Source organism: Ptychodera flava, chromosome 7 (genome assembly GCF_041260155.1).
Source record: "Ptychodera flava strain L36383 chromosome 7, AS_Pfla_20210202, whole genome shotgun sequence".
In the NCBI taxonomy this organism is placed as follows: Eukaryota; Metazoa; Hemichordata; class Enteropneusta; family Ptychoderidae; genus Ptychodera; species Ptychodera flava.
In genome coordinates, this window is record NC_091934.1 from 4,757,099 (window position 1) to 4,773,258 (window position 16,160).

Genomic DNA, 16,160 nt, shown 5'->3' on the forward strand with positions numbered 1-16,160 from the left:
GGATTTTCACATTACTGTCTGTCATACTTTCAACTTAAAAATTTTGGGTACGTGTATATCAGTTCCGCAGGTAAGGCCAGAGAGGAAGACAGGAAGGCCCTCTATTGACGAGACAGCGGAGACACACGCCATAAACCCCGAAGGTATTTCCCTAAAATCAGATACTGTCCATCATAATTAGTCATCCACCCCCATTGACATGAATGGTATCGTCTGGTAAAGTGTGTGGCTATCATCATGTGTGCGCTGAGTTTTCAATCAGAAGAGTGAGCACGAATCATGGCGACCAACAGGCCTACACTTTCTCTCACTTTGGCGTTACTTTTCACAGTTCTCCTTTCCGTTTTGGAGAATACGGCCTCTCTTGAAGGTTAGTACTTATGATATACTATGACGCATGTGAATTTTATAAAGATTCTGGTAGTCAAAAGACATTTTTTGTTCACAAACATAAATTTTGACAGCCCCGGGATCTTGTGCGGAGAAAGCGATTATTTGTCAGCTGTGACCTCCGTTCACATAAACTTTCGTTCGGCATAACGTGTAGGATGTTTTCACAGAATATTCAGTTAGTTTTACAACACACGACTTCATAGTTAATCAGTATCGTTGTCTAGTCTATTAGGAACTGGTTTTTCGTTAAAATGCCAGTGTGATGGGGTCCCGCGATATGCGTTGCAAAGATTTTTTGTATGGTGAGTTTGTTTGTAAACCGATATGTTTACGGCTGAAAGAGCTGTCAAGTTTTCTAAACTTCCGTATCGGTATTCCACTGCTGAACCTCAAAAGTTGACATAGACTGTACGGTATTGCCTGCTAACACAGTTGCTGGGTCATCGCTATGTCAGTTTAAAGTTGTAATTTTACGAGCTCGATCATGTTAGCGCCAGCAGCTGTCGATACTGTTCGTGTATGCGGCGTATAATCAGCGAACCTTTCGATGCGATGTCGATGAGTTTCTGCCGGTGAAATCAAATCTTGTCAGACGTAAGACGAGCCGACAAGAAGACGTAACAGACATTTTGTCAGTCTTGTCTCGATATCAGTCGGCCTGCGTGTCTGCGGTGACCGACAAAGCAGGTACTCGACGGCCAAGTCGTGTTCGTTTGCACAAGAAAGACAAAACAATAAAAATTAGTTACAGTGCGAATGGGTGGTTGGCACCTTCAGAAACGCTAATTGCTGTGAGCAACTGTGAAGTTCTTGTCAAATTCTAAGGAACAAAAGATAGCGTAAAGGATCTCAATTCACGATGGTTGTGTGCGACAACAGTTTTAAATGGGGCGGTTCGAAGGCCGAAAACTTTGAAGTTTGAGTCGTGTAACGAGCACAGCACAATGGTAATTTATCCCAAATGACAGGGAACATTTCATCCATACTCATGCATTCCCAAACCTTGCGTCTATTATCGACTCTTGCACGAAGGTAACTAACTTAAAGTCGAAATAAAACTAATACTTCTCCCCTATTCTTCAGAATCTTTGTACAGCTCAAGCGATCAAAGAAGTCTTAGTTGGGTTACATATCACCAGACGTTCACAGATAGACCAGGGGTAAGTTGGTTTCTACTTCGATTTGTGTTCAGTTTGAAAAAAGACTGCTATTGATTTTTATGGCGTGGTGTGGACATTTGAAACAAACGGGGCTGAACGACTTCGTCTGTTAAGAAGAAAAGGAAAAACACCAAAGAGGCCAACGCATGTCAGTAATTTTAAACATTAGACCTCATGAACTTTCGTACCGGTTCCCAACTTACAACAACTTTAATATTGTTTATGGGTTGTATAAAGAGATTTTCCTTGTGTTTATTTGTGAAAGGAAGCCACAATAAACTGAATGTGAGCGAACATCTTCATTAAATATTAACTACTGTATTATGCAAAGTCCTTCATGTTGGGTTGACTGTAAAGTCGAAAGAATTGTACAGACAATGGATTTGGCTGCATGGCTGTTAAATTTTACAGATGTTTGCAGGTTGCAAAGCTATTTAGAAATTACACGGCTAGCTCTTTGTGTATTGTAGATAGTCTATTTGTATTTCAATATGAGAGTACGCCTCCTTGGGCTTGACCCCATCTAAATCATTCTAGAAATATTTCCATGCAGTCGAACCACTATTAGTTTGTTTATCATGCTGGTTCCTTTTCCATTTATCACTGACCTCTTGTGTATGACCTATTGTATTTGTTATTAATTTCTTTTTTTGTGGGGCAACAGTGGGCAGAAACCGGTGCAAGTGGAAGTAGGAGGTACCAGGTCTGCCGCGTTAACTATGGAGGTGTCCAGAATAACTGGTTGCGAATGACGTGGATTGATGCAAAGCAAGCCAACCGGGTGGCTGTAGAGGTTGAATTTTCAATGCGAGAGTGTGTGGACATACCAAACGCTGTGTCCTGCAAAGAAACATTTGATCTATATTATTATGAGACAGACTTGGATAATGCTGATTCTAATTGGCCGACATGGGCTTCACCACCGTACAAAAAGATCGACAGAATAGCTGCAGGCGGTCGTTTCTCTGATGGATCCAATGAAGTTATAAACAGGGAAACCAGATTTTTTGGTCCAACGACTAAAAGAGGATTTTACCTAGCTTTTCAAGACCAAGGGTCCTGTATGGCAATTCTCAATGTTAGAGTCTACTATTTCGCCTGTCCTGAAGTAATAAAGAATTTTGCAGTGTTTATGGAGACACCAGCTGGCCCACGAGCCAAGTCTCTAGTTGAAGTGGCTGGGCAGTGCGTGGAGAACGCGGAGCATGTTGGCACGGAAAATCCAGTGTATCAGTGTCAAAGTGATGGTATGTGGACTTTGATCGACGGAAGTTGTGCCTGTAAACCAGGCTACCAAGCCACTAGTACACACGCATGTGAAGGTAAGTCAGTGAAGCCTGGATGTATCTTTACCTGTAATACATCCTCTTTTACCAAACTCGTAAGTAAGAGTAATTAAAATTTTTAAGCCCAAAGGAGCCTTTGAAAATCCCTACAAATCTTTTTTGAACTACTCAAAGTTTGCAAGGACTTAGCTTTCTCCAGCTCATGTAATCCACTTGTGGTGAACAGATTACTGTGGTAAGGCTAAGGAGAATTTTCCGGTCATCAGATCATTTTTCGTATGGCTATGTTTTACTTCCCTGGGATGTTCACTTCTGTTTCTTGCCCTAAAAACTCGATTGGTTCTCATCATGAGAATTATACTATGTATATATTAAGCATATACATTCCAAGACTGGGCATCTTGTATAGCCTTCCTAGTTTTCAGTATTCCAAGGAGTATCAGAAACTTACAGTATCAGCCAGCAGTTGGAGATTAGATCAATTTTCCATTGGGAAGTTATGTGCTAAGAATTGATAGCATACAATATGCAATCAAAGGGGAGAGAATGTGATATCATACCTATAAGCTGGTTGAGAATTCCATAGATGAAAGGTGAATCCTCTAACAAGTGTGTCCTCAGGTAGAGTCCAATTGTTGTCTCTGAGATCATACAAATAGCATTGAAGAAAACATATTTTTAAGTCCAGTAGCTGTCAGTTTGACACCATGCTGGTTGCAAAATCATCACATATCCAAATCGGCACAGTCATCCGTGGGACTAAACAAATCAGTGACCTCGGCCAGCAACCCAACCCTGTCCCACCAGTTGGAATTTAATAATAAGAAAAAGTAGGAGAAATTCCTGGAGTGTAACAAGACGTTTTAATTTTCATGTGTAGTTCATCTTCAGTTGCTGGGTTGCATGTTTACCGGGAATCTGACTGCTCGTTTTCAATGCAGTTTTTAATCACACACATGCTATACACGCAAACCTCATTTAGATTCAATGCTGACAATCGCCCAAATAGCCCATTACGCTGCCATAGCTATAAATTTTTAAAGCATCAGTATTTCTGTGAGAGGACAATTTTTTCCCCTACGCAGCAATAATTTAACCTTAGTGGATTATCAATACTGATAATTACTTGTAGAGGTCCGCAATGCCGTACATTGGAAATCAGTGATTTCAGTTTTCATAAAAAAACCATGAGGTGTACTTATTGATTGAATTTAGTTAATATACGGTAAAGTGGTGAAATTAAGGAATATGCTGTATCAATATATCTCTCCAGGGTACTAGAATATGTTATGAAAAATATTATTTGATATTGTTAGATATAGTCCGTAGTGTATTTGTCATTGTACATCAGCCATTCATGCAAATTCAAACGTTCAGAATGTTTGCTGCGACAGATGAAATTGAAAATTGACATTTATTCAGAACTGCAAGGTGTCTTGGTAATGGAAAAGACTACAGAATATGTGGTGATGAGATTCTTCAGCAGGCAATCAAACAAACACCCTCAGAAATTAGGGAATTTAATATATTTTAGCACCAAGGGAACTCTTTGTGTTCAATCTTCAGAGCTGAGAGAATAAAAGATGATGACAGGATGAAAACAAGAGTAGAGAATGTTGTATTTAAAAAAATTGTGAATGTGCATTTGGCTGTGCGGTGGTGCTCAGGATGAAAAGCTTTGTGTCATTGAATCTAGTAATATGCAGTGAATAGTTGACAAGGGTTTTGTCATTCAGTTCGGTGCTGAGAGACAGAACCTTTTCAAAGTGGGAACGGGAAAATTTCCAATTCAATAGATCAGTATGTATGTGCCATTAATCAGTTGCCATGGTAAACAGCAAACACTTGACAGTTGATGCCAGAAAATATGAGATTTAATTGTTAAGAATTTATTTTGCTTTATTTGATTCACTGTGAGGAAAAGATAATTATGTTTTCACATATTTTGGTATATTTGCAAACCAGCACTACCTCTGATAAAAAATGGTACGGTCCTACAATTATTTCCACTTTTGAGTTTGGATCACTTGATCTGGAAAAGCAGGGGTAGGCAGGGATGAGTCTTTGAAGGGCATGAGAGCATCCACTTACAGAGGATAATGTGTCAGTAAATTGAGGTATGAAGTTGAGAAGAAAGACTATATGCTGGTGACAGATCCCTGTCCCCCAGTAGCGGAATTTAACCCTAGCATTTTCCCAATAATGCCTGAACACTACACGGCTGAGTTTCCCAGATGATGAACTGTAAGACGGTAGAAATAACACCATGGAATTCCTAAGTAGTGCCGCATGTGGATGGATATTGGATGCAGATTTTTTTTCTGTAGGTGTTCAGGAAGCTAATAATCACTCAGATATACAATAATAAAGGAATTCAACATTGAATCTAAATCCACTGAAATGCCGCCCATTTCCTAGTAAAGCCCAGCTTTTCCCTTATCAAATCATGCACTTGTAAGTGTTGAAATTTCTGTAATTTAATGTTTATTAGGCTTACGCCGTTGTGAGTTTTGACGTCACTACTTCTGGTTCTTGGTAAATCACACTACCCATACCTGGTTAAATTCAGTATTTTGGAGCTTGCTAACAAGTCGGTTTTCTTACAGTAATTAACGTTTTATTAGTGTAAATTGACAAAGGCATTAGTTAGAGAGTTACCGTTAAAGCTACTGAGCCAACTTCTGGAGTATTTAAAGAATGTACTCCAGACTGTGTTAATGTTACATGGTACACGGCATGTGTGCCCAGAATGGCAGGGTAATTATTTGACCTATTAGCAATATTGGGAAAAATGTGGGTCACATGCACAACAACGCCAGGTTGAGCTTTCCCGAATAAAAAGTAATAGAAAGCAGACTGTTGCAAAGCTAAACAAGAAAGAATCAATCAGAAAAGTAGACAGGCTGTCTTCAAAAGGGAACAGGCTTGTGTTTCCACACACACTTTTGAACATTTGATGGCAATCCTATAAGCACACGGAAAGAATGTAGTTTCTGCCTGTGGCTGATCATCTAAATGCAGTGAAACAAAAGAGTTGTAAAGGAATCCCATAGCTGCACTAGCTTACTTCTGAATGTCGGGTTGACTAATTGTGTGTGTTTATCACTCTGTTAAAGAGAACCTAGTCATCAGGTATGGGCGGTGTGTCCTGATCAAAGGAAAAAATGGTACTGCGTAGGCATACTGTTAAAAACCAAATTCCCAGAACTATAGCTAGAAGGGCTTTGTCTCCTTCCACATTGTTCAGAAAATGTTGAATTAATAGCAAAAAAATTCTGCAGCTTTTTCAGCAAGGTAAATTGTTGAGAAGTTAACCCGCCCTGAGTATCAGGAATAACGCAGATGTTCCTGAATAAACATGATCAATAATTTCACTGCAGTAGACATTGATCAAAAGCCTAGTCAGTGGATGGGCTTAATCCTGCTGACAAATTTTCAGAGAAGTGATTTTCCGAACAGATTTTTAATTTTTTTATGTAAATTATGGTCAAAGGTGAACCTGAGGGAAGTAAGATCGCTGACAGTTGCCATGGCAATAAGTACAATTTTTACCTTGGCTGCTACGATTAGCAACAGTCATATGATAATATGAATTTCAATTTACAACGTTTCTTTATATTTAAACTACCATCTTTCTAAAACATCTGGTTGGGTGGGTTTTGATAGACTAATGTGTTTAAATATTTATTCCTGTACATTCTTCTGTAAAGCAATGTAGTGAGATCTAAACTTTGAGAGGTAGTAAGCCATTTACAGTGGAATGATTATTTGACAGTACAATGTATAGAATACATCATCTGTCCTTTCACTGTGCAGAGTGGCTGTGAATGGCTGCTCTGACTGGTCGTCCCCAGAGTAGAGCTGCGTAGAGTTGTTTGTCGATAGGATTGAATTTTGACATCTATTTAGTAATTGTATTTGCCAGCACACGTCTCAGCTGATGGGAATTCACTAGCTAGGCTGATAATAAACACCACAGGGACATTCAAAGTATGAATAACGTTGGATGGTAACAATCGATATATCTCACTGTTGGCTTCATTCACTGCTACCATTGCTCATACTCTTTCGCCATCATTATGAATTGTGGTATCTTTTGTCCCAAGTCTAACTCTCTTATTGGTTACCTCTATACTGACACTGTCTCCAGCCTGATTTCAAAAAAATCTTTTGTTCAAAGGCCTAAAGACTGACCTCTTTTATTATTTACTTGATATTGGAGTTTCTGTTTACACTATTAGTCAAATAAAGTGGTCTCCAGAAAGCATCCCGTGAAAGTTTCAAAATCAGCACTAACTATCTTTCTGTATCATAATATCATATTATCAAAAATTAAAACTCTGGATATTATCGCCGGTCTGTTTCTTCGATATTTGTTAAAACACATTTACATTCCCTTTTGAACCAAGTGACTTGATTTCAAAATAATGGGGAAATATTTAGCTAACATGATTTGATAAAGACAAGCTGATATATTGTGTGGTTGTGGTTTTGCAGGATGTTTTTTTAGCTTGTTTGTGTGAATTTTGATACATCTGAGATTCTTTTCAAAATAACAGCTGGTTATCTACACTGTAGAAAAGTAATGTGCACACATGCTGTGGTGGTAGTCCAATTGTGTTGTCTCTGTATGTTACATCTTGTTCTCTTGTTTGCTTCATTATAAAGTGACGGCATGGGGTTCATTTGTGTGTGTGTGCCTTAATTGACCTCTTGCAAATTATTGATTAATTAACTGAAGGTGCCCTGAACTCGTCACATTGCTTTCAAACGTCCTGGGAATAACACCCATGTCATTAAAAAAATTTACATGGAAATCTTTCCAGTTCACTTGGTATAGAACATGATGTCATTTTCGCTGATGCCATTGTTGTAATTCATGTACGTTTCCGTGCTGAGCCAGGACTGGTGCAAGTACTCAAATTGAGAATGCTTTCTGGGTTGCAAGGAGTCGGAAATTAATTCAACTGGGTAGCTTGAGTCTGCTGTATTTCCAAATTGTTATGACATGAGTCGTCCATAAGGTAGATTCTCCTGCTGGAATGTACACGTCCGGCTTGCTGTACTTGATTGTTAGACACTTCAACAACTGAGAATGAACCCTGAATGATTGACTGATTGATTGCTTCTGTTGGACTCGGAAAAATAACCTTTCTGCTTGAGCAGCAATGAACAAAAACTTTCCTTGATTTGTAATTATGGGCAGGGCTGGCCTGGAAACTGCCTGGAATATTTTAAGACACCAAGAGAACGTACGGAGAAACCTGAATCACTACTATGTGTGTGGGAAGAAAAATCTGGTTAATTTGTTCTGTGAAAAATATATTTGCCTACAGTTGTATTAGAAATTCCTTGGAGGTTCAGTCCTTTGTATGTTCTCCAGCTTGTGAGAATTTTGCACTGATTTGAAACGCTGATGAAGCTTGAAATTTTATGTCAGCCAGTGAGAATAATTAAGTGAAAGGCTGATTTTCTCAGTTGTTCTTCTCTGAGGCATAGAGATTGAATGATGTTTTGATAGGCTTTTTTAGTCAGCAAACGGTACCACCTCTAGCTAATCATCATGTATTTAAAGTGCTGCATGCGTAACACAGTAGCCAGTGCTAATAAAGAAAATAGGAATACCCATGAAAATCTTGAATCCTTGGTCAGTGGAGCTTAGAAAGGTTTCAAAATTAAAACAAAGCAATTTAATTTTGACACTAATGGCAAGAAAAGTGAGTCTTCAGAAAAATGGATAAGTGATAAAATACACACATATATTTTGTGTAGCTTTGGTCGCTGCCGGCTACGTCACTTTACAAATTAGGCTTGTCAATCAAGCAGGGAAGGTCAATCCTTTAGTAGGCTCTGGTCAAAAATGTGCATGGCAAATTATCGTGCTCTGAAGTTCCAGCTATTGTATTTATGAATGACAGAAATGAAGTAAGTGCGGTAATGTGAAATTTTTATGAGCTGGAATGTATCACTTGAAATTACATCCCAGACTCACAATGGAAATCTCTAAATTCCCTGAAAAAGGTGAAAATTCTCTCTTTTCTTTCCAGATTTGGTTATTCCAGTATTGCGATAATTTTGACTTCAATAATATTATACACACCACTTTTCTAATATAGAGATAATCCAAAAATAAACAATACAATTACTTTCAATTATTTTTTCCATATTTTGTCTTTTTGGCTCTGTAAGTGCTTTTCTGCGACATTTTATGTGAAATGTGATTTTGAATTGGCTTAATGGTATGATTGATTTTTTTTTCTGTGTTTTTTTTCACTCTCATTTCTATTGGCTGATGCCAAGGTTTGATAGTCTAGAAGCTCATAATGGCTGCTAGTTCTGGCTAATCAGGCAGAAATACAAAATTGAAAACACTGAAATATGTGCTGTTGTGAGCGGTGTAATTTCATTGAGTATTGATTATGGTGTTATTGTTTTCAATGGCTGAACCGCTAATGTCTGTTTCAATTTCCTCCGCTACACACACAGGACATGCCAATAGCTTTAAACCGTTGTGTGTAATTCACCGGCGATAACATCTGACTTTTTTCCCTAACCATGTAAAAATGATGAACGATATCAGCTATTTGGATCAAGAAAGGCAGTACCCTGAACTGCTGTAATTTCTAACTGATTGTAATGCGAATAGAAACGAAGCGCTTGAGTGACCGTTATCTAGGATGTCATCAGGCTTACAAATGTGTTGCAGGGTATAGCATTTGTTCAGCTATACATACTGTAACTGCCAAGAGCATACCCAAAGCGTTCTATAGACCTGAAATCTTCAAATGAACAGTTCAGTCTACCATGATTTAGAAAACAGTTGATCTTGTGTGTATACCACTAAAGTTTCTTCTATATGTATGAGGATATTGAAATAATTGCAGAAAGCCAGTAGCAAGTATCTTTCCTGTTTCCTACCCCTTTGAAGCAGCAAGCCTGTTAATATTTCATCCTGGCTCATTTAGAAAGTCTGGCATCAACTGTCTTTTACCTGCATGAGATATTTTTTCGATCAGTAGCTGTTTGACTGCTGGCAAATGTTCCACAAATACAAAATACTAACAGTCCCTTTATTAACTCTCATTAGATTTTAAATAACTGCACAGAAAATAAAGAAAGAAAACTAGACTGGACTTTTAATATCAAAGCCTTTCCCTCCAGGCAAGGCGCGCTGTAAATGCAACTTAACTGTGCGTTCTGAAAATCCCTGTACAAAAGCCACTTTTGCCCCGTAGTTGGATATGTTAATGATGTGTGTATTTCAAGCGTCCAATAAATACATTATGTCACCGTGTACAAATGTAGGGTTAAAACTCTGAAACTTATGAGACATCGTGGCCTGTTACAACAACTCTGTTCTAGAGATTGCATCAACAAAGTATCAACAAACCGTTCTCTTTCCTTCTTGACTCATCTTTGTCATATTTGACCACATTGTGTCTCTTTTACTCTCTCCATGTGGTCATTTCTCTGGTAAAAACCACAACAATTTTGTGTCATGAGTTGAAGTTCAAGTGATGCTATTTTGCCAGATAAAGTCAATGGTTGTAAAGACGCCTAGCTGTATGACCTTATGCCATTTAGAAACTGCCACTCAATAATGCTGAAGATTTTCCAACATTTGACAAAATAAGCTCTGATTCTGCAGATAGAATTTCAACTGAAAACTCTCCCTCTCAAATTGTTCAGGTATTGACTGGAAAAGTTATAGGATTACAATGATGCGTTCAAGTTTTCAGAGAGTCGGATGATTTTAAAAAGCACTTCTGAGCTTCTGATGGACTTGTTTCCTCGGCAACATGACACAGTAGTCAAACAAATGTTTGTAAGTGTAGAATTATAGGGGTCTTTGTTTACTTAACTCATCTAACTGTTCTAGATTTATAAACTGTTTGACATAGCTTTCTAAACTTCCTCTTGGTGACATTTTATACTGGCCTTGTAATCCAGACCACTCCGAGTTCCGCCACTCCATTATTTACTGCAGGAATATTACTCTGCTGATCGTAACTCCTCACTTTCCAAATTTGTTGGAAATTCATAAATCAAGGAAAAAAATCCTGAAGCATTCATTATTCCACATTTGGAATCCAGGCTGTTTTCTGAAGAGGGACACTGTGTCACTGTTTTGTGACTTGTGAAAATTAATTCTTTTTGGGAAAAGCAGGAATCTTTGTCTGATATTTCTGTACAAAAGAAAGTTGAAATACAAATGCATTATGTCCTTCTTTGACTTTTCAGGTGAAGTTTTGAGCCAAACAATGCAATCGTGTAAACATATCATTTGTCATCTTTACTTTAAAGATCATCGCCAGTATCAATCCCAGATGAAGATTTGCATCTTTCAAGTTTTATTCCGGGGAATTCTGCACTCACTGTAAGGTCTAGGCCCCACTGTAACTTCTAGGCCCCACTACTTACCATAGGAAAATCTAACCTGAAGGGGTAGTGGGTGGCTCTAGATTGAACCAGTGAGTGTCCAAGCAGATGGACAACAACAATGTGAAATTTTTTCAGAGATCTTGAGTTTGTTTAAAGGTGTGGCTTGGGAAGAAAGGAAGTATTATCATGGTAATCAGAGGGGATTGTTGTTGAGGGTGGAAGTGTAACAGAGATATGTCTGAGACTGTGTGAAGAGATTGCTATATGAGAGGAAAAGACAAGCTAATCATAGACAGTAATGCACATGGGAGCATTGGTGCTAAACATGGCTGTTAGGACAAAGATGCAGAGTCTATTGTTCCCTTGAAGAAAAAAGTACGACAAAAGATGTTAATTTCAACAGCCTTGCAAAAAAAATACCAGAGTAGAGTGTTAGTGCCCCTAGAGATGAGAAAGTCGAGCTGCTGTCTCAGTAGATTAGATAAGTGTTTGAATTTTGGCGACAGTGAATCCAGCGTGTAAGGGCCACTCACGGTCTACGCATGTGTGTGATCACTGTAAACTACCCATGCTTGTCAAAATGTTGAAAAACTTTAGGGGTCACTTGGCATGCTTGATTGGCCAGGGGATAATTTTGTCAGATTTGGAAATGCCTCGGGCAATCCCAGTGGGTTGTGGAAGTACCCGCGAAATCAGTAGATTTTTCGCATGCTATATTGTGCACCCAACTCTGTTATGAAAGTCATCTTTGAAATGGTTTGTTCGCTAGGATGAGCACAATCAGAAATGACTTGCTCCTCTCTCCACAAATGTGTAACATGTTGTGAGAATTTGTAAATTTACTGTGATTTTCTCTTTGAAATTACCTCAGTAACTCCCAGCATCTTCCAAATTAACATTTGGTGGTTTTATGACATTCTGATGGATCTCAGTGCTGTAATTGAGAAAGGTAAAAAGAGTGAATGTAGCCATGACATCATTGGGGCAAGACATCCATATTGATTTCAACGAGACAGCTTCCTTTGTTTATCTCACATTGAATTATAAAATCAATCCAACATCTATTTGGAAATGTGTTGTTTGTCAGATTTATGAGCTCTGCGGAAGACCCTTTCTGCACTTGTCTGCTATCTGGGACAGATTTAGTAGTCAGTCAACAATTACAGGCTCATATTGCTTTTGTCTGGCGTCAAACATGATGATCATTACATTTTTTTCTTTGTTTCATCGTAATGAAGATATATACATGTATTTTCCTCTTTGTTGGTTGACTTCCGTGGCTATATGCTAATTGGCAGTGGTGTCATGAGTTTTGACAAATTCTTGAATAAATAAGCAGTGATTGATGTACCATGGTAGATAGGCACCATGCGGTTAATTAATTTCAAGAAGACACAAACAGTTGATTTCAAAGTCATAAGGGACTGGTCAGTTTCTTCAGCCTGGGGGGGGCCGGTGGATTCATGGGGGGGGTCACCCTGTTTTTGACTTTGGTGATAGGGGGGGTCACCATGTTTTTGAAATGCCCAATAGGGGGGGTCAGTGTGTTTTTTGAATTTTGACACAGGCTCATCATTGCCTAAAATGCTAGTGTCAGCCACAAATTTCATCATTCAGTTGTATTTTTCGGCGCGCCCTTCGGGCGCGTAACTTTAATAATCAGTCATATTTTTCAGCACGCCCAACTTTAACATATCAAGCATACATACATCAGAGATATCTGTATGTTCAATATTTTTCAGCGTGCTCTTCAAGCTCATTACTTTAATATATCATACATCTTTCAGCATGCCCTTCAGGTGCATGACTTTAATATACAAGGCATACATATCAGAGATATCAGGATGTTTCATATTTTTTGGCGCGCCCTTCGGGCGCCATACTTTCAGAGATATCTTGATGTTTGCTAAGTGAAAGTGTACCATTATGAAATCTGCATTTCATATGAAAAGGATGACAAATTCCTGATACTTTTCTGTTCTCTCTGTGAGAATTCAGTATGAGAAAGCAACATGCACAAATATTTCACAATATATATTTGATACAGTGACTTATTTTAGAGATAGAAAAATGACAAGATATCTTTCCTTCTCATTGATGCAATTATTTTCCTTTGTTTCATAGGTTTTCTGTAGAAAGATGCTTTTTTATGAACAAAATAACAGTTAAAAAAGGCAGTTTTTGTCATTATTAGCTGTGCTTTTATGGTTTCAATGTTACACAAGGAAAGGTCCTCTCAGACACTGTACACATCAGATTTGGCTAAAAAAGCTCTCTATGGCTCCTCAGTAGATTTAATTGGATGGTTGGCAAGTCTTAACACCCATCAAAGTTTTTGATTCACTGATTTTCCTCTTTGATATTAATGATTGACATCCATTTCTGTACACAGTTCAGGACATCTGGTTAAGCAGAGAAAGTGTGAAATACATTCACAGCTCATTCAAAATACAGCTCATTCAAAATGTACCGTATTTACACTTAAGATTGACACTTTGAAATTCCTATCTTACAACTGACATGTCAACAATTTCACTAAAACATAGAATGACTATTTAAAATATAAATATATGTAAAATGTAAATATATATATATATAATATATATATATATATATATATATATATATATATATATATATATATATATATAATATAATTTATGTCCATCTTTTGTTTTACCTTTGTCGCGCCCGGGGGGGGGGGGGGGGGGGGTCACCCTGTTTTAGAAATTTGGAATAGGGGGGGTCACCCTGTTTTCAAATTTTGGAATAGGGGGGGGTCAGCCACTTTTTGACGTCGGCAAAAAATAATCCACCGGCCCCCCCCAGGCCGAAGAAAACTGACCAGTCCCTAATCTAAAATACTGTAATTACATACTGATTATCTCTACACTAGCACTGCTGTTATTTCAGTATTGCATGTCTGAAAAGTTTCAGTGAGAAATGTTCTACATGAGTTCTGTGTCTTTCTAAAATAAAAAAGTGCAAAAAATATCTGAATGTTTACCGCAGCTTTTGATTAGAGTCTTTGTTTAGTGAACTTCAGCGTGGAGAGTAACTGTACGTGGTGTCTCTTTCAAAATGCATTTTCAACACCTTGCTATCTGTACAGCATTACCATTCAATACAGCATCTTTACTCTGCTCAAAGATGTTCAGCACTCTCGGTGTCAAACTCCAGACTTTCTCTTCTCAGCCATAAAAAGTAATCTGTCTGAAAATTATTATGGCGACGACATTGACATTATCGCATGGTTATTGAGTCAGACAGGCAGAAATATTTAAGATCACTTGAGACCAGGTGACCTATGAAAAATGGCCCCCTTTACGCACTTAATGAAACAGATGTAGAACGCACTGATGTGTCCTATGAATCACTTTCTGATATGAAAACTGAAAAATTCATCCAAGCTGAGCCAGTTCCAGCTAATGAAATCTTTACTTCTGTGATATTCTACGCAATGTGAAAACACTGTCAAGAGATAGCCTGACGAATTGTGAGCTCCGAGCATTGGAATCTCTAAATATTTAAAGGCAAAGACAGAACAGGGTTGGAAAATCACCATCCAGAAAGAATAATAAAACTTTTCATGGTTATTTCTTTACATACAGACATAAACAGGGTTATCAACAAAGTTAAGCTTTGTGGCATTGTGGAATTTAGGGTTAGAGCAATGTACCTTGATCTATAAAACCAGCATTAGTTCATCACTTGCTTGCGTAGTGTCTATTAATAGGGTGCACCATCCCCGGGATAGAATTTCTCTCCAGTTGTATTTATGGCGGAAATTCTTGTCAGCTAATTATTTGTCCTTTGGTTGTGATGTCACATCCAAAATGTAGGACAGATACACCCTAACAGATGGTCACAAAGTAGTGTGGTTGGGGGAAAACTTCCAGCCGGGATGGAAACTTTCTCATGAAATCTGTACTTCTTGAAACTGTCACAGTTTGAAGGTTAGCTATGTAAATGTCATTTATATGTTTTCCAAAGAAAATTAAAATATTGCAGTGTAGTCAGTATTGTAATTTAGTCAGTGTCTTTCCTAACTTAGCAATGACGATTACAGTGAGTTGTCATCAGCAGTGTTTAGTATTTTTTGTTTTTCATGGTAAATGTTTGGACAAGAAGATTTCACAGAGAAAAGGAAATATTTTGTACTGACCTTGCATAGTGTAAGTAATCAGGTACTGTGAGTCATGGTGTCAAAGGTCACCTGGCAATTATTTGTGACTTTTCCTGCCCAGATTATCAGAATAATTCAGCAAATATATTCTTAATGACTTAAATCTTTCTAATGCAATATTCTTAGCAGGTGAATCATTAGTCCGAATGCATAATTAATGATTCATTTGTGGCTATTCAAAATATTAATAGTGCTGAAAAAAACCACTTGTATGAGGATATGTAGGCCATTGACATCTACTTTCAAGTGTCTTTCATCATCAAATGACAGAGGACTGTTTGTGTTGATAGTATTATGCAAATGTACAAAAGATAAAACAGTGTTACACTAAGATTCTTCAAATAGTCAGCCAAAATGATGTAACTTTTGATTAGCGCATGAGTAATCATTATCTGTGTAAGCCAGTTTGTGTCTCTGCATCGACATGTCTTTTCAATTTGAAACAAAGCAAGTGTGAAATAAAGTGTAAGTATTAGAGTGACCTGTATGGAATGTGACTGTAAGGTCTACATTACCAGCCAGAGTAACAGCTGTTTGGCAACAATTCAATGCACAGTCTGCTCTCTGAACTTTGACTTGGCCAATCCAACTCCATTGTGGGCAGCAAAACAGGGTATTTGTCCATCTGGTCTGATTCATAGAGGAAAAAAATGAAAAGTGTTGGAAAACTTGAGCATATTAGATACACTGTCTGCTACTCAGCTTAGTGCTTTTTCAAGGATGTCGTTTTAATTGCCTGTGACTGACCAGCAT

At 38.0% G+C, this 16,160-nt stretch overlaps 1 protein-coding gene across 1 annotated transcript in view; it reads left to right on the top strand.

Moving 5' to 3' along the window:
- Positions 1-212: 212 nt before the first annotated feature.
- Positions 213-16,160, top strand: part of LOC139136615 (ephrin type-B receptor 1-B-like) — a 135,087-nt gene continuing 119,139 nt past the window's right edge. The window contains exons 1-3 of the mRNA XM_070704387.1: positions 213-370; positions 1,477-1,553; positions 2,218-2,875. Coding sequence (XP_070560488.1) covers positions 280-370; positions 1,477-1,553; positions 2,218-2,875 — 826 coding nt within the window. The 5' untranslated portion in view covers positions 213-279. The remainder of the gene's footprint in view (positions 371-1,476; positions 1,554-2,217; positions 2,876-16,160) is intronic.